Raw genomic sequence first — 23,575 nt, 5'->3', positions numbered from 1 at the left:
GCCTTACAAAAGGCGATGTCAGCCTGTCTTACAACGAAGAGATGCAATAGCAGGTCCTTCCGCATTCTCCGATTGGAATTCTGGACTAGAACTGGGCGAAATACGTCCACAAAATGAGCAATCAAATGGAGAAGAGCCAGCCACAAATGTCAGCTCCGGTAAAATAATAATGAGAAACTCTGTACTCCGATTGGTTGACTCTATCGTGCCTCAAATTGGAGCTGAGGAGCAGACTTTGTTCCGAATAATATGGGTGATGATTTATGTTGGTTTGTTTGTAATTTTCGCGCACACGTTTCGCGATCTAATTGATAAATATAATAAATACCCGACAACTTTTGACCTGACAGTTGAAAACAGGCGCAAAACTGCAGTTTCCTGTAGTGACATTGTGTAACGAAAACCCTATCAAGAAGAAGCGTATCAATTACCCCTATTGGACAGACCTGGAATTAATGGAAGAATTTGTGAGTAGTCTGCCAAGCCAGCTGTTAGCTCAGGATGAGTCAGGTCAACTCAGTGAAAACAGCTGTCCGAGAGGTTGGTTAAACTTTTTAAATTATCATTCCAATTATCTAAGCTCCACTGCAATATAAATATTAGATAATCCTATAGTGTAATTTTCTATACATCAAGCCTTTTGAAATCTCAGAGTTGTCGTGGACATCCGGGTTGAGGTCTTCGTTCAAACGCAGGCATCAAAATACTTATCCAGACTGTTTTTTGCATCTTCAAATACCCAACCCGATCAAAATCCCCTATGGGCCAGAATTTGGCTCGTCAACGTTTAACAGCAATCATTTGCTCGCTCAAACTCCTTATGATGAGACGCATCCAGGCAAAATTGGGTTATGATCCAAACATTAGTTCTTTAAATTTATAACCAAAGCCAGGCAGACAGAAAAAACTCCTTATCAACTCGCTTTGCCTCGATTGTCTTTATGCAAAATCAAAACATTAAAAAGTCAATGACAAAGACTTCAAAAGATATTCCACAATGTCCATGCGTTATGTAGGTTTTTGAACTGTTTTCAAAATGAGCTGCATCAAGCCTCCACTCTGCAGAAAAATGGCTGATGTCAGATAGTTCGTGAAAACAGTGCAACCGCACTATGATCATTTTGAAAATGAATGGTTTTGTATAGCAAAAATGTTAGCTGTTTCCTATAAAACGATTGTTTTTCTTTTTAGATAATTTATCGAATCTAGGCTAGTCAGAATAAAAAACAAGCATGGGTTAGGTTAACTCGGGCTATAGTAAAAAATACGAAAAGTGATTTATAAATTGCTGTTTTGCATTTTCCTCGAATGCTTTTCAACAATAAACCACTTTTTGTGAAACTCTGGGTCAGATATTTGTTCAATAATAACCATACTATTTTCGTGGTATCTCCCATCCAAAGAACAGTAAAACAAGTAGAGCAATATCCTTGGTGACAATGCTTAAAAAGTGGTACGTGAGAAGTGTTGTTCGAAAAAACACAAGATAGTCTTTTTTGTTATACGAAATCTTTTCTAATTTTGGTGCTTTTGAATTTTGGACGCCAAAAATTGAAGCAAATCTCACTATTTCAAACAATCAGGAACTCAACACACTTAAACCTAAGACATCAGGAGGCACTGATTGGAATCAGTGAATTGGATAAGACAGCCTATGGAAGTTTAGTGGGATCACGTCCTTATTTGAAGAAATTGATAAGGACAAATTTCATGTTCGCCTCCAAATTTTTGTTGAAACATATGAATGCACCCACAAATCCACATAGGCAGTAAAGAAAACTAATGCTCCTTTGTTTTCAATGTGCGAAACATTTGAAACTTACAGGTACTAAAGAATCCAGTTATTGCGGCTGCTCAAGAATCTCAGCGGAACCGATATATCACTGCCTGGTTCTCGAGTTTTACGCTGCTCTGGTTCTTTACAGGGTTCGATTGACTAACAATCTGGTCGGAATAATTAGTCGCTCGGACGTATTAGAGAACTGTAACTTTAATTTTGTTGATTGAAATTAAGAAAGTCCTTAGTGTTAATCTATGTTCAATCTCGTGATGATTTTTGTAAGGCATCAACCAGTAGCTATTTTTATTGCTAACTTCTCATTGATTAAACTCAACTAACTTAAAACTCGCAGGATCTTAATATCTAACAAAACTTAGCAAAAAAGACTAAAGTTGTTTTAAGAATCAAGTTTTAGTCAATCTGAGAGCCAACTGCTCTGTATAACAAATTCTAACGGTTCTAAATACAATATAATTTCACTATTCAAACAATTGGGTTAAAGTAAATAATCAAATATTCATCATTTATAACATCATTGCTACTTGTTTCTGATTGGTTAATAAAGAAAGTTATTTAGGTAATTGTTTACATAGTATATGTCAAATTATTTTTACTTTCTGCAATTTTTACTTTATTGACATAAGCACGGACGGTTATTATGTCGCTCAAAATGCCTCGAATGTACGGTAATCGACCTTTAATTAACACCTAGAGTATCATTTAATGAACAATATTAGGAATTTTATCAATAAATGACAAAATATCAAAAAATGCCAATTTTGCACCTTATAAGTGCTAATAGCCACATTTGTGGATCTTATACGATAACGTTCGTTGACTCCATGAGTAGCTTTGAGGTAATCCTAACCATTTGGCACATCCTCGGGTTTCTCAGCTTTTCCCTTCCAAAAATCGGGGCGGGGGATGTACAAAATTTTGGTCCAAAATTATAAAAATTTTAAGTTTTGACTATTTTTGAGCTTTGGCAAATTCTAAGTTTTTTTCAGTTTCAAAGGTTATTTCTAGCTGTCTGATGGCTTTTGTAGCTGATTTGAAGCGCCAACGCCAGTTACTATTAGAAAAACTGATGCAGACTGGTCCGGAGCTGTAAATGTCAACAAGTCTGCGACAAGAAGTTCAAGCTAACATTTCTTTGCACATAACTAACCTGGGTGCAACAAAACAGACAACAGTTGCTGTACCTTGATCAGGTGCACGATACCAGCGCATGACGGCGGCAGTTCTTGGGGCATTTTAAATGAATCATTTTTTGGAATGTTTTTGGCGTTGAGCAGGAGAATAGTATAGCAATTGATGAGGACAACTTGAGTTGTATAAAGCTGTTGCCAAAAAGCAGTCGCACTTGAGAGGAGCAAAAACAGCGAGACAAAAATTTTCTGACAATACAAAAGACGGGAAGTTTTTGTTCACTACATTCATAAGACAGCAATGGACATTTGAAAAAATCTCTACGTCTCGAAATTGAAAACTTTCATTGTAGTTTTGAAGACAGAAATTTCTAAAAAGTCTGCTCAGGAGTGAGTAGAGGTGTTAGAAAGCAATTTCAAAGCTAAAGTTTATTACAATTAAAATTGATTTGTAAGTTTAACATATCAATATAGTATCAGGTGTAGTCGATTCAAAGCAACAAAACTGTTGAACTGAACGAGCTCAAGATTAGTTGAAAAGCTCATTATCGTGTCCACTTGCGCTGATTTGGATAAATATTCATATCTCCAAATTTTTCTCATACTGAATTTTGCCCATACTTATTTTTCGTGCTTATATGGTTAGGATACACATGGAAATAGTTTCAGTTCCAATAATGGTGCAGATGCCAACCAGTTTTGGCCAGCGTTAGGACCCCTACTATCAAACATGGTGGTATGACAAGATTTTTGTCTTGATTTTTATTATTAGTTATGGTTATTTTGATTGAGATTATTTTATCGAAAAAACCCAAACCACCAGCTTGATCTCTCAATCAGATCTCTCCTTTAAAATTCCACACTTTGCTGTAAAAATCATTTTGGTTTTCTTTTCTTTCATTCTTAAGCAAATCGTTCAACTAACTTGCATAGAAACGTTTTTATTCCGCCTGCAAAGCTCTATAGGTAAAAAAATTCGCGTGTGTTGTAATATGTTTTGGCAATTCTTCCGTGCGATCAGATCTCTGTGCGCTCAAGTCGGCCTATCCCAGTCAAACTAGATTTCTACAATCCATATCCAGACCAATGTCCAAACCTCGCATTCGAACTTATGTCGATCGCAGAGATCTTTTTGGCCTGAAAACTGGAACTGGGTATTATTTTCAGACTACTTCTTGTGTGAAGACAAGAGGGTCTGCATTCCTCACCAGTGGATCTGTGATGGAAAGGTTCATTGTGATGATGGAAGTGATGAGAAATTGGATGCAATTGGATGTTTCGAGGCCAACAGATGGCGCATGGAGAAGGGATATGGTTCGTATTTCTGTTTTCCACCTTTTATTTCGTGCAATTTGCCAAGTGTCAGTAATTTCTGCGCGAAACAATGCAACGATTTCATAGAATGCCCCAATGCGATCGATGAGAACAACCCTTATTTCCCATGCCCCAAAACATATAAAATGGAGGAGCTCCTCCCTGCCGTATTACATCCCAGGACTCTTAAGTCACCCATTGGAAACACTGCCCAACAGTGGCGGAGAATCATAAAGGCACAGGATCCCTCTTCTTCGATCAGAATTACATTACAACTTCACATCTCTGCGAATCCATGCAATGACCTCTCTTCACCATCAGTTCTCATAATTGGACAAGAAAGAAAAGCGAAGGTAGTCCATCACTTTTCATCCAATCACTTATATCAAACCTGTTTCCAGATCAAACAATGACACAGTCATCACAATGTTAGAAATTAGACTATTAGACCAACAGATGCTATATGTAACTAAACTTAAAGTTTTACTCCTGTTGGTGACAAACAATCCGGACATTCAGACCGGAGTCGAGGTCACAGATTTATGTCCACAAAACAAGTTGTAAGTGGGTGGGGAGTAAACACTGATTTTTTTTATAAATGGTCTCAAAGAACTTTCCGATAATAAGATTGTCCTCGAGGAACAGATATCACAGACACACCCATCATGAAGATTGATACATTAAAAGAATAGTATTTTGCAAATTTTACAAAAATGCGCTCAATTTTGCTAAAATAAGTTTGTCGCATTTTTACTGAAGAAGCGCATCAATGCTCTAGAATTTCAAGGGTTAGATTTGCCAATCTTATGTTTTCTTTTCGCCTTAATGTTATTGAGTAAAAAGTTGTCTAGCCGGCTATTACCATCACAAAAAAGACTGGAATTAGTGCTTTGATATAGTGATTTTAAACAATAATAATGCTGCAACCACCCGATTACTTTTTACCTCGCTGAATTAACTTTCTTATTTAACTTTCCAAAATGCCTTTGCTTTTAGCCCAATTGTTGCAATAAACTAAGACATAGGTGATACAGAGTTGCTACAATGTGATCAACAGCTTGCTGTCTTGTAATCGGAGCAATAAAATTAGGCCGATAACACCAGCCAATCTCTTTTCAGCGCCCTAAAATAATCAGGAAAAAATAGAAGCCATAGAGATAATTGGATGAGTTCATGGGAACAAATGATATTTACGATGAACTCTATCGCATTACTCTGTTTATCGTCCACAGGCTAAGCGCTGTTTTGTCTAAATCTAAACAAGGAGATCCCCATTTACTTCGTGAGGATTTTTTTCGCAGAACGCTTTGAGTAGAGTCTGTTGATCTCGATGATTTTGCATTCTCTATAGACAGCGCTTACACAGGCTGATTGCTTTTCTCTGCATCGTATATTTAATCTATTATTGGACTTGCTAAAATTAGTGTCTTGTTTCTAGCGGACAAAAACTTTTTCAGCTAAGACTTAACATCTAGACAAAAACAACTAGTAGTTATTTTTTGAAAATTATTGTCCTATGCTCCCATTTTCGGCTCCAACTTGTGGCTTCCGCATGAAAGCTAAACCTGTTTTGTGATTTTCGCAATCCAGGCTGGAGTGTTAGGAGCTGACTCTTTTTCCCTCTTCCTACTCTTGGCTTCTTGGACTGACGCTCTGTGATTTCCGCGGAGTACCTCCAAATTGTCCAATACAGTGACGGTAAAAAAGATAAAAAGTTAATGTTAACATGAAATACTTTTTTTTCTCTTCTTTTCCTCATATATGTAGAGCTGCAAAAATAAACTATAATTGCTGCTCTTGTTTATGTATGCGGGGATTGATTTGGACTGTGTGTTCGCGTTTTATGAGTAAAGGGAAAGTTTTAAGTGTGTTCAAGAGCAAGTGTGTTTAAGATTTATGAGACACAAAAGACGCTAGCGTTACAAAATCTTTTAAATTTTGTTGCAAAGCATGAGATCACTGCCGCGAAATTTTGACCAAATTAATGTTTATTTGAATACCGTAGAGTCCAAGGCATATTTGATTTGCACGACAGAAACGCGGTTTTCTGAACAGATTTAAAGTGAAATTTTGGATGGTTACCATTACTTCTTTGTGGCTTTGAGAAAAAAATGAGTAGGAGGCGTATGCTTTTATGTGAAGAAACCTTTTGTTACCGAGTGGGAAAGAAACTAACGACAAACAATCTGCAGATCATTAGTGTTGCTTTGCAACTGATAAAATCTAAGCTATTAATTTCATGTGTAAACCTTTCACCTAAAGCTACAACTTTAGTACTTTCGAGATATTAGAAAACTATCTTGATTGATTTTGTTGTTCCACCAGAAACTCATCATGTTATTTGTGTTGATTTTAATGTTAGTTCGATTCAAAATGGAATTAAACAAAAGCGTTTTAGAACCATAATGAACAGGAACAGCCAATATATTTCAAAACTTTTAAAATCAACTAGGGAAACCGTTTCCTCAAAATCGTGCCTAGACGTCTATTTTTTCTAACATTCCATTGAAAATTACATTGGCCCAAACGGATGGTTCAAAATCATCACACTGTACTAGCAACTTTTAAGACAAATCTTACACTTAGCTGCAGAGAATCAAATAATTTTTGGAAGGCATTAGAGAACGAAACCGTGCTCAAATCGGCCCAATATTTTCTATAGGAGAAGAACTGAAAACCCTTCCAACCAGAAGAAAACAATCGATAAACAGATTTCTGAGCTTCACAGTAGTCTTTTGAAAACGCTAGAAAATTTTTGCCCCATTAAAAAAGTTAAACCTAGCAATAGAAAAACTGGGTAGACATTGAAATGAAAAGAGGCTGCTATAAAACAACTAAGAAAAAAAGAATGAAATATATTCCGAACAAAGGAAACTTGCATATATAAAGCAAAGCGCTCATATAAAGAACTTGGTGGAAAAAATAGGATAGACTTTCTATGGAGAAAAATTGCACCTGGAAAATAGGCAAAACACGAGGGTAGTTTTCAACATCTACCGCATATCAAATGGAAAAATACAAAAATCGGAACAAGATACTTTTATCCAAAACCATGTAGAAAACTTCAATTAATTTTCTCGAGTATTGGAAAATAGTTTTGTCCTAAATTGAATCCAAAAATGAAACTAAGTTACCTCAGAACACTGTTTCTTCTTCAGCAAAACCACCAAAAAGGTAATAGAATATGTACTGCATAAAATTGGCCTAAATATTGCTAAATCCTAAGCGACATAATTCTAAAGAAAAAAATCTCCGATCCTCTGCAACCTGTTTGGAACAATTGTTTCACACATGAATTAGCAAAATTAATTCCTTGATGCTTGAGAGACTGTCAAAGTTGTACCCCTACAAAAGGAAAGTGATAAACATGAGCTAACTATCTACAAACGAGTCTACTTGTTACTGACAATCGAAAGATTTTTGAGAAACTGATCTCTAATAGGTTGCTACACTTCCTGGATCGGTATCAAATTCTGAGTGGAAAACAGTTTTGTTATTGGAACAAACGGAACACATTTGATATTATTGCTACATTTATGGAAACAATTCGTCAATTATGGACAAACAGAATTAATGTGTCTTGCTGCACATTTCTGGATCTAAAGAAGGCATCCGCCACTGCTGATCACGAACTATTATTATAAAAATGTTTTTTTTTTTGGTTTTCGTATGGAAACATGAATGCTTATTGAATCGTTCCTGAATAACCGAAAGCAATACATTCAAATTGGAACAAAGAAAACTTCGTTGCAATTTGTAGAAACAGGTGTCCCTCAAGGGCCTCTACTCGGGCACATTCTGTTCTTTATTATAATTAATGAGATGAAATCATTTCAGGAAGAACCAGATCTAATACTATGTGATGATGACACAGCATTTATAACAGTAAGCAGAAACATAGAATTACTGCACAATCATCAATTTTTACTAAAAGGCACAATGATTGGATAAAACAAAACAAGCTAGTCCGCGACGCAAAGAAAACAAAAACGTTTTATTGGTGGGCGGAGTTTTTGGATTGAATTTTTTCTTGGTAAAAGAAACAATTGGGTCAGTAAAGCAGTAAAATTATTTAATCGTGATTATTGGTTGTCATCATGCACCCTTAATCGAAAAAAGCCTCGTCAAATTTTATGGCCGTTTCTACAGGCTCAGTAAAGTCTGAATATTAAGTCAAATGATCCAAGCATTTAGAACAAACATCAAGCCAATTTTGCAAAATGGAGTTCTCATCTATGGCTCAATCTCTAAAAATGTGCTAAAAAATCGGGAAAAACTTAAAAAACGATTAAGTAAAAATCTTTTCCACAAACAGTGTTTCAAAAAGCTGGGGTTATTGAAAGAATAAAATAAACTCTACGCCGTTAATGATTTTTACATATATGAACTTTTCAAAACTCTGAATAATATCCTTTGGGTTGAATGCAAAATTGGATCTTTGTCAAAATTGCTGAATGGTCAGGTTTTAGAAAACTTTTCAAGCAGTCGGTCTAAAAAGAGTTCAACTAGTAAACGCTCATGTAAAAAAGATTGTTTGTATACAAGGTTAAGAATGATATGAAACCTAGTTTAAATAATCGAACAAATGTTTGTAGACAAAGTAAAAAAACCTTGAAGAAAACAAAAATTGTAAACTTAAACCTGCACAAAAACTTTTAGACAATTTTATACTGAAAAATGAACAAATAACGGAAGCAATTTTTTGTTAATAAACAAAACAAAAGTACTGTTTATGGTATTTGTTTTTTTCTCTTTGGTTTTCATTTTTTTTTGAAAATATACAATTTGTTTTTCCTTTTGTGAAGAGGTATTGACAGTGAATTCTTCTCAAGGGTCACTTGAAAACAGGTAAGTGAGACCTTATTGTGTGCTCTTGGTTGATGCGAGCGCTATTTATTTACCCAATACAGTTCTATTTCTGCGATCATTGTAAAATTAATGATAATGATTCTGTACCAACCATAAACTATTTTCGTTATTATTATTATTATTATTATTATTATTATTATTATTATTATTATTATTATTATTCTTATTATAATAAATATTATTATTTTTATAATTATTATTATTATTATTATTATTATTATTATTATTATTATTATTATTATTTTTATTATTATTGTTATTATTATTATTAGTACACAGCACAACAACAAAATACTACGCTTAAGAGTTGAAATCAGGATGCCACCAAAACGCTTTAAAACATCAATGCTTTCAAAGAGGCAGAATAAGGTGAATTTTTTTATTACTAATACTTTCGCAGTCCTGCTGTGTACGTGGAGTCCGTCCGCTCACAAGAGGTGTGACTTTGCTGGCTCACGGAGTTCGAGGTTTCGTGTAATTGACTTGCTGCAGTAGGGTTCTTCTAAGCATTGGTTTTGCATATTTTCTGTTAATCCGTTTGCCCAATAATATTTTTAAACTTGTGTTTACTTTTTCATCAATTTTGTTATATTTGCAGTCTATTTCCTACAACTACGTATATTGTTTTATGCTTAATGTTTCTAGAATGCTGATTGATTTTTTTTTGTTATTTGATGGCGTGTCTTAGTAGATAGCTCCGTCTCATAGCTTTTTCGCTAGTTTTCTCCATCAGTTATTTCCCTAATAATCCTTTTACCTGACTCCTCAGTCTTGTTAACTGTTTCGTGGCATCTCTGTTCCATCTGTCCTGCTTCACGTAAGGTTGTACGTCGTTCGATTGACGCTTCCGTGCCGTCCATTGAATTTTCTTACCGTCGTGCACCGTTTCCTGTCCATCAAGTTTGACTCTCCGGCCGGCGCTTCGGTTCGACTCAAGTTTATCAATCCCCAGTTTGAGGTCCCGACCCAAATTGGTTTATGATCAGACCCAGTCGAGCGCACATCCGTGTGTTGCCAGACCGAAATTACAGGGTCTGGAAGGAATTTTGAGCGCACTACAGTCTGGACGATGGTCTGGAGATGGTCTGATCAGAGGTCGATTTGGTCTGAAAAGTCTGATCATAGGCAGATTAGAGCGCACTTGGGTCTGATCAGAGGTGACTTCAAGCGCAATTGGGTCTGACCATAACCTCTTCGAGCGGACTTGGGCCCGATCAGAAATGTTTTCAAACGCAATTGGGTCTGATCAGGGACCATTTCGAGCGCATTATTTTTTTTTCATTTTTTTGTTTTTTTTTACTGAAAGATGTTGGCTCTGCCAAGAGGCAGCCAAAAAGCAGCTTTCTGATCAGAGACTCACCTAAAGTCCGATTGCTCTGATCAGAAAAAAAGAGTCCAGCAGATAGCTGAGGCCGGTCCCCTTTAGAAGAAATTTTGATCAACTGGAGACCACGACGTTTCTTATGGAAAGCTGTCTTAACTCATCCATGGATTCAGAATTATAAACTAATCGGTACACTAAAGGAAATTTGTTCTCAACAGTTGGGTTTCGTTTTCTTTAGCAATACTTATAATTTTTTTTCCTTAGATGAATTAAATACTGCAAATATCAGTTTTTATGAAATGAATATATCATAGCAAAATTAGGAGATTCTTTCATAAGTAAAATCTTTCTCTGATCAGACTATTTTGAGCGCACTTGAGTCTGATCAGAACCGGTTTCGAGCGCACTTCAGTCTGATCATAAACGGCTGCAAGCGCAATTGGGTCTGACCATAAATGCTTCGAGCGCAACTGGGTCTGATCATAACCTCTTCGAGCGCACTTGAGTCTGATCATAGTCTGATTAAGGTCTGGGCAATGGTCTGAATTTGAGTCTGAACCATGGTCTGAAGATGGTCTGATCAGAACACCTTCGGTCTGAAAAGTCTGATCAGAGACCTTTTGTGTCTGGAAAGTCTGATCAGTGGTAACTTGGGTCTAGAAAATCTGATCAGGGTGAATTTTCGTCTGGAAAGTCTGGAAATTTGGGTGTGGACCTCAACCTGGGTCCGTCCGTTTTTTTTCCTGTTTTCTTATTGCGTAACAGACTCCCGACCCTAAACGTCTTTGTTCCCCATTTCCCGTCACAGACATTTGGTACTCGCAGAAATCTCGCTCTGTGTTCCTCAGTGGGTGGTTTCTCTGTGAGTTTTTTGATATTGCGCAAAGAACTGAAGATCTTGATGCATGAGCCTTTGGGAATTATGGCTACTAAATTAAATTTATTTTTAGGCCAGTTGGTCTTTATGAAGTCACCACTAAGGAATTAAGCGAGCTGCTCGGTGACAAATCTCCGTTAAGAGAAAGAACCTTCATAATGGCCTAATTCTTGTAAGATTCTGAATTTTGATTCTGCTGCCAAGCACGGGAAAACAATAGAGCCCATATTTTACAATTACGAAGGATTTATTTTGGTGGTACGTCTTCTTTATAATTGTTTAATTCCCTAACTTTGCTCTTGGCCGTGAACAAGTGTTGATGGTAAAAACAGTTTAATTAAATAACACTTATAAAAAGTACAATGACTCAATGGGCATCCGGTAATATGCAACATTGGAATCAAATTAACAACTATTATAAATATGTCTAGTACAAGCAACCGCAAGCTGGGAACAATAACCAATAAGTTTTTATTCAATTCACTTCTACAGTAATACCGATTGATGCCGATACCTGAATGTTATCAACACAACTGGAATTACCCCTCAGACAATTACAGACTGAACAACCACAGTTTAACAACAGCAATAACTGTGAGCTTCTGCTCAATCAATCAAGCAACTCTTCCCAACAACAATATTTTTATAACAATGACTATTCAGAGCTTCGCGCTCAATCGTTCCGGAAAAGCTCTGCCAATTACTCTTTAACAGCAACTATTCAGTTGCGCTCAACCGCTCCGGCAAAAAATAATACAGCGCCGCTGAAAACAAATACATGAGCCGCTGGCTCTTCAAAAACCGGTAAATTCTACCCAACAATCATTTATTAACTCGCTCATGGTCAGCAGTTTCTGCGCTGCGCTTATAGTGTAAGCCGGTTTTATACTGAGCCGAGCAAACATATTGTTTGCACAAACAAAACAACGTCATTATGGCACATGTATTCAGACTTCTGTACTACCATAGACCGCTTTGTTTACATTTGGTATTATCAACGCCCTAATACCATGGGGTTCTGATCAGCAGACGGACACAATATTTGTCAGTCGATATGGCCGCGACTTCGACACAAATTCAAACGCCGGAATTTTCGGCGTTACGGACAATTGTTTACATAGGAGGATTCCTGCGGTGACGAATGTGTAACGGTTAAACGGTTCTAGGCTTACGAAATGGTCGCGCTGTGCGCTCGTGATTACACAAACAATTCAAAAGGCCCGAAAATTCAATATTTAATTATGCCGATTATGCCTTTGCGGGTCTTTGCCGATTATGCCTTTGCGGGTCTTTTATTTACATAAAGCGGTTTTGGGGCATGGTCAACATCGGGTAAAATCAGACGTGAGCTCAGAGCCTAATTGCAACATATAATCAGTAGCGTGCATGAAGCTCAAAAATGGTTAATCTCGGATTTTACCCAAAAATTATCACTTTACCTTTATAAGTGTCAATAGCTCCGTATTGGGTGAAGCTGTTACTACCAATTATTGTTTTGTAAATAGCTGAAAGATAACATAGCGTGCTGATGATCCCAGCTTGGTTCGGACATATCGGCTTCGCAGAATGGGGTGATGTACGAAAGTTCGGTCCCAAATTGTTAAGCTTTTCAGATTTGACCAAAATTGAAAATATTTAAAAACTTTGATTTCTTTCTGTTATCTAGGATGCTAGCGAGTACCAGCAGCTTCTACGTAACAAAACACTGTTGGTTAACTGTTGCAAGAATTCATGTTCACAACATAACGCAGTTTCATAATGGTCTCTGCAAACTGCAATGTGGTTGGTAAACCACTATAGTCGTTCCATGATTCATCGTCGCTTAGAACTGACTGTTGTGTTAGGTGTCAAGGGAGCTAGGGTATTTTTTCTTTAATAATGCAATTGGTAGAAAGAAGTGGCTTAATGGATTTACCGCAACTTTGATGATATCATTCTTTTCTTGAAAAAAATTCATTTATGACAATGTTCCTAGTCACTATGATAACAATATATATATTAACATTATGGGCCAGGATACACCGCATCTCATTAAATGCATGCTGAAACATTCAATATTTAGTCGAATAATTGTAATTCCTTAGAGGACGGGATAAAACAGTAGTAAATAAATTCTTTCGCTCTGGTTTCTCGTTCAAAGCATTACTGAGCTTAATCAGCTTGACTGCTTGTTTTTCTGTCTATAGTTTTTTTTTGCTTCAAAAGGCTGTCACAAGATCCCAGCAAATTTGATTTTTCAAATTAAATTACCCTATTGTCAGTTCTCTTAAAAGAAGTTTTTTGTCCCTTGATTATCAATCGCTATTGTATGAGCTCATTGGTTTACATGCCACCCTTCTGTACTTTTTATCCTCACGCGACCAAATGTTCCATCAGTAAAATGTATTAAGGGGCGACTCTGACTATTAACACTGGATCCTTAACTGCATAGTATCCCTTAGGGTTATCTGCGCATAAGACACGCTTTTCAAGACTGTTCGTTTCTCAATGACGGTCCCGCTCCTTTGGTCTAGTCATTGCAACTGTTCATCTGATTGTTAGCTCGCTCCATACGTGGATCAAACTTCCCAATTGTCCGTCTCTAAAATTACGTCCATATTTCTACCCTGGAGCATTGTACAGTGGTACCGAAAAAAATTTTAATCCGATTGACCCCAAAAAGTGTTAAAAATTTTTCATTGGAGTTGCGCATCAACTTCGCCATTCCTCTCAAAGAACCTCACGAAACTCAGTGCCTGTTTCGAGACCTCTCTGACATTGGCTTTTTTCCTTCTCTTTTCACATGCTAGATCGAAAAGCCATCAAGTTTTCCACTTCATGATTGGTCAAAACAGTACTTCCTTTAGGACTATAGGATCTGTTTATAAAGGCCAACACTTTTTGCGCTCAGTAATTCCAGCTTGTAAAGAAATTTCTGTTTAATTGCTCTAGTTTCCATGCCTGCAGCGATTGTTCGTTGTTGAGCTCTATGTGTCTTCCGAGCGCTCTCATCACAAACCGCTCTGCATTTTTATCTCTTCTTGAAAAAAATATTCTGTCATTACTAATCATCCATCGCAGATTGGAAATGTAGTCCATCTTCAACTTATTTTGATTCCCGCTCTCAACTAAATGAGTCTTCCTGATTCGGACCAGTCCGTAACTAAAGATTTATCTAACCTAACAAATATTTGGAGCTAAACTATTTTACCAGCGTTGTAATACTACAGTTCTACTTCTTTGCTATTGCTTTCTTGGTCTTATTTGAGTCCAAGCTTGCGTTTGCTGTTAGTTTACTGGTTTAATCGCCTTGAAGGCAGCAGTTTCCCACACTGATGATACTTAGAGCACCAATGATTCACCTATTTTACTTTGAATCTAATAAAATTTAGCGAATTAAACGTTTGACTAGTCTTAGGGACTTTGGATGAACACCCCATGGTCAAATAGAAGTTGTTTGAAGGCAGAACTTATCTCGGTGCTGTTGATCGGCAAGTGTTTCTGCTCGAAAATGTTGGTGAAACTGCCCATATCTATCTCTCACTCCTATTCACCGGCCTTTTTCTCTGATGATTCGTTCTCACATGAAGCAGACTCTTCACAAATTTTTTGGATTTCGCATCTCATCATCTTGCTCCTTTCTTGTCCACATCCTACTGCAGATGTCTCGGTAGGTTTGCATCCTTGTTGAGAATTCTGTCCCAGGGACAGGCTTTGATTGTGGTGAGTTGCAGTTGATTTCTCGAGAACAGGTTCTGACCAGAAGTTTCCCGGTTACTTCTGTCAGCTACTTCAATGCATAAACGAAATTCTTTAGGCAATCTGCACAAAATGTACATTTCAGCAAAGTCTGGGGTTGTGGTTTCGAGGGAGTTTTTGAGAGATTTCCTATTTAACAAAAATTTATTTTGAACATAATCAATATTCCAAGGAGTTTCACAGGATCCCAGCAAATTTGATTTTTCAAATTAGATTACCCTATTCTCAGTTTTCTTAAAAGACGTTTTTTATCCTTTGATTATCAATCGCTATTGTATGAGCTCTTTGGTTTACATGCCACCCTTCTGTACTTTTTATCCTCACAGACCAAATGTTCCATCAGTAAAATGTATTAAGGGGCGACCCTGACAATTAAAACTTGATCCTAAACTGCATAGTATCCCTGAGGGTTATCTGCGCATAAGACACGCTTTTCAAGACTGTTCGTTTCTCATTGACAGTCTCGCTCCTTTGGTCTAGTCATTGCAACTGTTCATCTGATTGTTAGCTCGCTCCATACGTGGATCAAACTTCCCAATTGTCCGTCTCTAAAATTACGTCCATATTTCTACCCTGGAGCATTGTACAGTGGTACCGAAAAAAATTTTCATCCGCTCGACCCCAAAAAGTGTTTGAAATTTTTCATTGGAGTTGCGCATCAACTTCGCCATTCCTCTCAAAGAACCTCACGAAACTCAGTGCCTGTTTCGAGACCTCTCTGACATTGGCTTTTTTCCTTCTCTTTTCACATACTAGATCGAAAAGCCATCAAGTTTTCCACTTCATGATTGGTCAAAACAGTACTTCCTTTAGGACTATAGGATCTGTTTATAAAGGCCAAAACTTTTTGCGCTCAGTAATTCCAGCTTGTAAAGAAATTTCTGCTTAATTGCTCTAGTTTCCATGCCTGCAGCGATTGTTAGTTGTTGAGCTCTATGTGTCTTCCGAGCGCTCTCATCACAAACCGCTCTGGATTTTTGTCTCTTCTTGAAAAAAATATTCTGTCTTTAATAATCATCCATCGCAGATTGGAAATGTAGTCCATCTTCAACTTATTTTGATTCCCGCTCTCAACTAAATGAGTCTAGCTTGATTCGGACCAGTCCGTAACTAAAGATTTATCTAATCTAACTAATATTTGGAGCTAAACTATTTTACCAGCGTTGTAATACTACAGTTCTACTTCTTTGCTATTGCTTTCTTGGTCTTATTTGAGTCCAAGCTTGCGTTTGCTGTTAGTTTACTGGTTTAATTGCCTTGAAGGCAGCAATTTCCCACTCTGATGATACTTATAGCACCAATGATTCACCTATTTTACTATGAATTAAACAAAATTTAGCGACATAAACGTTTGACTAGTCTTAGGGACTTTGGATGAACACGCCATGGTCAAATAGAAGTTGTTTGAAGGCAGAACTTATCTCGGTGCTGTTGATCGGCAAGTGTTTCTGCTCAAAAATGTTGCTGAAACTGCCCATATCTATCTCTCACTCCTACTCACCGGCCTTTTTCTCTGATGATTCGTTCTCACATGAAGCAGACTCTTCACAAAGTTTTTGGATTTCGTCTCTCATCATCTTGCTCCTTTCTTGTCCACATCCTACTGCAGATGTCTCGGTAGGATTGCATCCTTGTTGAGAATTCTGTCCCAGGGACAGGCTTTGATTGTGGTGAGTTGCAGTTGATTTCTCGAGAACAGGTTCTGACCAGAAAGTTTCCCGGCTACTTCTGTCAGCTACTTCAATGCATAAACCAAATTCTTTAGGCAATCTGCACAAAATGTACATTTCAGCAAAGTCTGGGGTTTTGGTTTCGAGGGAGTTTTTGAGAGATTTCCTATTTAACAAAAATTTATTTTGACATAATCAATATTCCAAGGATTTTCACACGATACCAGCAAAATTGATTTTTCAAATTAGATTACCCTATTCTCAGTTTTCTTAAAAGACGTTTTTTATCCTTTGATTATCAATCGCTATTGTATGAGCTCATTGGTTTACATGCCACCCTTCTGTACTTTTTATCCTCACACGACCAAATGTTCCATCAGTAAAATGTATTAAGGGGCGACTCTGACAATTAAAACTGGATCCTAAACTGCATAGTATCCCTGAGGGTTATCTGCGCATAAGACACGCTTTTCAAGGTTGTTCGTTTATCAATGACAGTCCCGCTCCATTGGTCTAGTTATTGCAACTTTTCATCTGATTGTTAGCTCGGTCCATGCGTTGGTTTAGGATCAATCTTCCCAATTGTCCATCTCTAAAATTGCGTTTATATTTCTACTCTGGAGCATTGTACAGTGGTACCAAAAAAAATTTCCATCTGATCGACCCCAAAAAGTGTTTGAAATTTTTCATTGGGGTTGCGCATCAACTTCGCCATTCCTCTCAAAGAACCTCACGAAACTCAGTGCCTGCTTCGAGACCTCTCTGATTTTGGCTTGTTCCTTCCTTTTTCACATACTAGATTGAAGAGCCATCAAGTTTTCCAGTTCATGAGTGGTCAAAACAGGACTTCCTTTAGGACTATAGGATCTGTCTGTAAAGGCCAACTCTTTTTGCGCTCAGTAATTCCAGCTTATAATGAGATTTCTGATCAATTGCTCTACTTTCCATGCCTGCAGTGATTGTTCGTTGTTCAGCTCTATATGTCTTCCAAGCCCTCTCATCACAAACCGCTCTGCATTTTTATCTCTTCTTGAAAAAATATTCTGTCATTAGTAAGCATCCATCGCAGATTGGAAATGTAGTCCATCTTCAAAATATTTTTATTCTCGCTTTCAACTAAATGAGTCGTGCTTGATTTGGACCAGTCCGTTACTAAAGATTTTGTCTTACCTAACTAATATTTGGAGCTAAATTATTTTACAAGCGTTGTAATACTACAGTTCTACTTCTTTGCTATTGCTTTCTTGGTCTTATTTGAGTCCAAGCTTGCGTTTGCTGTTAGTTTACTGGTTTAATCGCCTTGAAGGCAGCAATTTCCCACTCTGATGATACTTATAGCACCAATGATTCACTTTATTTACTATGAATTAAACAAAATTTAGCGACATAAACGTTTGACTAGTCTTAGGTACCTTGGATGAACACGACATGGTCAAATAGAAGTTGTTTGAAAGCAGATATTATCTCGGTGGTGATCTGCAAGTGTTTCCGCTCAAAAATTTTGGTGAAACTGCCCATATCCATCTCTCAATCCTATTCACCGGCCTTTTGCTCTGATGATTCGTTCTCACATGAAGCAGACTCTTCAGAAATTTTTGGGATTTCGCCTCTCATCATCTTGCTTCTTTCTTGTCCACATCCTGCTGCAGATGTCTCGGTAAGATTGCATCCTTGTTGAGAATTCTGTCCCAGGGAGAGGCTTTGATTGTGTTGAGTTGCAGTTGATTTCTCGAGAACAGGTTCTGACCAGAAAGTTTCCCGGTCACTTCTGTCAGCTACTTCAATGCATAAACCAAATTCCTTAGGCAATCTGCACAAAATGGAAACTTCAGCGAAGTCTGGGGTTGTGGTGATTGGCGAGGGAGTTTTTGAGTGATTTCCTAGTTGATAATAAATTATTTCGACATAATCAAATTCAACATCTTTTTCATCTGAGTGCACACATTTGCTGCCTCTCAGATTTTTTGAGTTGACCAGGCTGGCTGACTGGTTTTGTTCTGCATCAACGTTCTTCTTTGTAAATGTTCCTATTTGTATATAACCCTACGCTGGCCCATTGGTTTTCCCAGCAATTTTATTTGTTTTTGAGGAGTCTTCGTTGTCCCATTAACTGAGCCTTGTCGATAATTGACACGCAACAATTCGATCAACTTAGGTTTCGAAGCTAACTTGGTGTCAAAAAACCTTTAATTTACTTCAATTTTTGCATCAGAATCATCAAATAAAGTCATCTCAAAATCGTTTTATCAGAGAAAAACTTTATCGGGCGAGCTCTCTTTTTCGTCGTCAATCGATTTGTACACGGTCAGTTTTTTGTTCTGTGCCACCCGTTTGGCGTAGTCAGTACCGATTGCTGTATTTTCGCGCTTGTCATTTAACGACCCCTGTAGGTCTCTAGCAACCAAAGTTATTTTCATCTGGATCAGTTTTGTCAAAAAGTGCAATGTTCGCAGCTTTTACCACACTAAGTATTGCAACATTTGGCGGTTATCCATTTCGTTGGACAGAATTTTGCTCTCGCATTTCTGTTTCGACAAGTGTTTACCACTATAGAATTTTTTGGCAATTCCGTTTTTCCTCGTGGTATCCCGGGACAATTTTGTCTTCTCAGATTTTTGAAAGCTGTCTTTGTTTGTCTGAACTTCAGCTTTTTACTTCCGGGAGAGGAAGCATCACTATGTTTTTTTTATCGTGCACTCCCTAATATCAAATCTCGATGTAGCAATTTCATGGTCCTCTTGCTCACTGTCGGTTGAGGCTCTCAATCTCATTGTGAGCAACTGATCAGCTGTTGTCTGAGCAATAAAAAATCAAGAACTGTAGCTACATACTAGGGTAACAACCTATGAAGTTCGAAAGATCACAAACCAGTTGCGAAAAATAATTCATTGATGATATTTCTTGAAATGAACAGTTGTCATGTTAAAGTGTTGATGAGGTTTTTCGGCCTTGGGACCAGTTGAGAACAACATCAAAGCCAACAATTTTGCGCAAACCTTAAAAATCCATTCATCTCACTCTCATACATCATTCTCTTTTAAAAACTACAGTGTTTCCGAGGCAAAAAACAGTAATTACACAAAAACAATAGGTGACAGTACAGTAAATTCAAATTTAATTAATAAGCGATCGCGATTTTTTAATATTGAGAATGCGCTACAAATCAACAGACCGAGCAACTAAGAGGTTGCAAATTTCCAATCTGTAGTTCCGAGGAACACACAGAGCGTCATTATTTTTAAAACCGTCCGATTTTATTTGAATATCTTACAGAAGTTATCTGAAAGTCTATTATGGAGTCAAAGTCACCTTCCGATTTCAAACAAATTAAAGTGACAACAAGAACAGCAACAATTACTGGCAAAGGTTTACGTTTTACAATTTTTATATCAAAAGTTCAAAAAAATTGTTAGCTGCCAATTTTTGATTCAAACAAGAGCATTTGTACATCAACAGAACCCAGGTTGAGGTCCAGACCCAAATTTGCTTCTGATGAGACTTTCCAGACCGAAATTATCTCTGATCAGAATTTCGAGACGGAAATTCACCCTGATCAGACTTTCCAGACCCAAGTGACCTCTGATCAGATTTTCCAGACACATAAGGTCTCTGACCAGACTTTTCAGACCGAAGGTGTTCTGATCAGACCATCTTCAGACCATGGTCCAGACTCAAAATCAGACTATTGCCCAGACCTTAATCAGACTATGATCAGACTCAAATGCGCTCGAAGAGGTTATGATCAGACCCTGTTGCGCTCGAAGCAGTTATGATCAGACCGGTTCTGATCAGACTCAAGTGCGCTCGAAATAGTCTGATCAGAGACAGATTTTACTTATGAAGAAATCTCCGAATTTTGCTATAATATATTCTTTTCATAACAACTGATGTTTGCAGTATTTAATTCATCTAAGGAAAAATCAATTTTAAAAGTATTGCTAAAGAAAACAAAACCCAACTGTTGAGAACAAATTTTATTTAGTGTACCGATTAGTTTATAATTCTGAATCCATGGATGAGTTAAGACAGCTTTCCATAAGAAACGTCGTGGTCTCCAGTTGATCAAAATTTCTTCTAAAGGGGACCGGCCTCAGCTATCTGCTGGACTCTTTTTTTCTGATCAGAGCAATCGGACTTTAGGTGAGTCTCTGATCAGAAAGCTGCTTTTTGGCTGCCTCTTGGCAGAGCCAACATCTTTCAGTAAAAAAAACAAAAAAAATGAAAAAAATAATGCGCTCGAATTGGTCCCTGATCAGACCCAATTGTGTTTGAAGACATTTATGATCAGATCCAATTGCGCTCGAAATCGCCTCTGATCAGACAAAAGTGCGCTCGAATCCGCCTATGATCAGACCCAATTGCGCTCGAAATTGGCTCTGATCAGACCCAAGTGCGCTCGAATCCGCCTATATTCAGACTTTTCAGACCAAAATGACCTCTGATCAGACCATCTCCAGACCATGATCAGACCGTAGTGCGCTCGAATTTCCGAAAAGACCCTGTAATTTCGGTCTGGGAACACACGGGTGTGCTCTTGACTGGGTCTGATCAGAAGTCAATTTGGGTCTGGACCTCAACCTGGGAACACATGTTTCTGCTTCAAAAGAAACCTTGAATTGCTCAAAGGCAAAAAAACTGTATGATTAGAAGCCAAATTATAGTACAAAAAAATAACCACTAAACCAGAAATTTTCTTCAAGCACCTTTTAATAAGCAGTATGAAAGAAATGAACAAGCTAAAATTATTTATTGCTCCTTTCTGTACATCAACCTGATTCAAATTTGATTTCCATCGACATCTGAATGTAAAAAACAGAAAAATCGAACGGATCTTAAAAAACAGATCATTAAAAGTCCTGAAGTAATATCTAGAAGGAAGTTATGTACTTATAAAAAGACAAGAAGATACATATAATCAAAATTAGAGAGTAGAGAAATTTATCAAAAATAAAAGATGCATATTGGACAGATATCGATTGAAATTTAAAAATATTGACAAAATATTTATTCTGGAACACAACATTAGGAAAAAAAACAAAAAGGGCCATCAGTAGAAATTACGAGAAGCGAGTGAGCGGTTTTCAGGTTTTTATTCCTAAAATGTTAGAGAAACTGGGATAAAAAACTTATGAGGCGCCCTTTTTATGGAAACGGTTGATTTCAAAAAATCGGACAAATTCGATTGAACCAGGGGGAAACAATTCGTCAACCCTCTTGTATCTTTAAAGGTAAACTAATTAATACTAAGTAAACAGTTTTAACATATTTCTTCAAAATTTATCATCATTTTGAAACAAGAATTACCGAAAAACTGTACAAAATAGTAAATATTCAGCGAATTTTTGAATATTTACAGAAGTTGAAACCTCAGAAACTTCTCAAAAAAAAAAACATTTCTCCAATTAAAATTTTCTACCGTAGACAGTTTTTCTGATGATACCATGCTCATGTCTTGTGAAGTCAAATATATCGTCGGCTATAAATGATGTACCAAAGGAAGCTGCAGTTGATCCTATATCTCCTCCACTATAAGTGGCGTCGGGGAAATTACAAATTCCTCAGCAGCAGCAACAAAGTCACAGTGGCGGTAACATTAATCATGTCAAAAACTGAGACGCAATTTCCGGCGAAATTGAAGTAGTTGGGGATGCGCAGTCAATATTATGAAAATTAGAGGAAAGCAAACTAAATTTTTTTCTTCAGTTTGAGGAGCGACACTTAACTGTTCTCCTGCTTTTCCGAGGAGAAAGATAAGTGAGTTTGGGTCTGTGTTTATGTCACTATCTGTGTTATTTTGTGATAGGGAGGATCGCAAGCAGCTGGTGAACAATACTTTCTATTCTGCATTGACAGTGGATCTAATAGCACCAGAACCGTTCAACATGTACTCATCAACAACAGTGTTGTGAGAATATTCCTAAAACGTGTCCTGTTTACACCTTCTGCCAGTTTAAAATTGACATATCAGATGATTTCTCCACCAAAAGAACATGAAGTGACCACAAAACCAACTTTTAATGCGGGGAAGACATCACTTTTTAACTCAACTACAGCCAACGAAATCAATCAAGAAACTTTTCAAGAAACTTCTACCAACAGATCTAGGAATTGCACAGGTGATAATGATTGCCTCAGTGACTCGGGGCCTTGGGCGCACACTGACACCTATCTGAAATCTGTCTGGTACAGGTACCAAGCTGAGCAAAATCTCACGACATTAGACATATGGGACAACTTTAAGAGGGTCACACCAGATCACTACAAACTATTCAGATCTTCAGAAGTTGACGATTATGCAGACATTCGTTATGCAATCGCTCTTAGCTACCCAACAAAAGATATGTGGGATCTCCTTTGGATGACTGCAGAAACGGAGGATTTCCTTGTTCAGTGCACATTTGGAGACAGAAGCTGCCGTGATGATCTATTATTTCAAACAACTGATCCCGTGTATGGGTTATGTCGTTTTATCATGCCCGAAAAGTTAGTAGGCTGATCAATTATTTTTAGTGTCCTCTGATCAGACCACTTTGGGAACGTTGTGACGCGCACGTTGGAGTATAAGACAATCTAGACTGAAGACAATTCCGATCAGAAACATTTGGGTTGCACAAAATCCCTTACGAGACCCACTTGAGTCAAGCGCATTGGGTCCAGTGGGGGGGGGGGGGGTGCATAATACTTAATCGGTTCGCACATTGGTGGGTGAAAGTGGATATATATGGAACGCTTTACCTGTACGGGACGTTAAATGGAACGTTTTTTCTTTATAAACTTCAGATCCAACAAAAAACTGAGTCCTTTTGAGCTACATCTATAATACTAGCCAGTTCTAAAGAAACAAATTACAAGTTG

The 23,575-nt window shown here is 37.4% G+C and overlaps 1 protein-coding gene across 1 annotated transcript in view; it reads left to right on the top strand.

The window, feature by feature from the left end:
- The window catches only part of LOC142354077 (uncharacterized), a 23,565-nt gene extending 349 nt beyond the window's left edge, over positions 1-23,216 (top strand). Inside the window, exons 2-4 of the mRNA XM_075406353.1 lie at positions 1-540; positions 4,096-4,595; positions 22,524-23,216. The exon at positions 1-540 is cut by the window's left edge and continues 63 nt beyond it. Coding sequence (XP_075262468.1) covers positions 456-540; positions 4,096-4,595; positions 22,524-23,216 — 1,278 coding nt within the window. The 5' untranslated portion in view covers positions 1-455. The remainder of the gene's footprint in view (positions 541-4,095; positions 4,596-22,523) is intronic.
- The last annotated feature ends 359 nt before the right edge of the window (positions 23,217-23,575 follow it).

The sequence above is a fragment of the Convolutriloba macropyga genome, chromosome 15 (assembly GCF_964194025.1).
Source record: "Convolutriloba macropyga chromosome 15, txConMacr16.3, whole genome shotgun sequence".
Classification (NCBI taxonomy): Eukaryota; Metazoa; Xenacoelomorpha; order Acoela; family Convolutidae; genus Convolutriloba; species Convolutriloba macropyga.
Note: the sequence above shows the minus strand (reverse complement) of the source record. Positions and strands in the feature narration are given on the sequence as shown.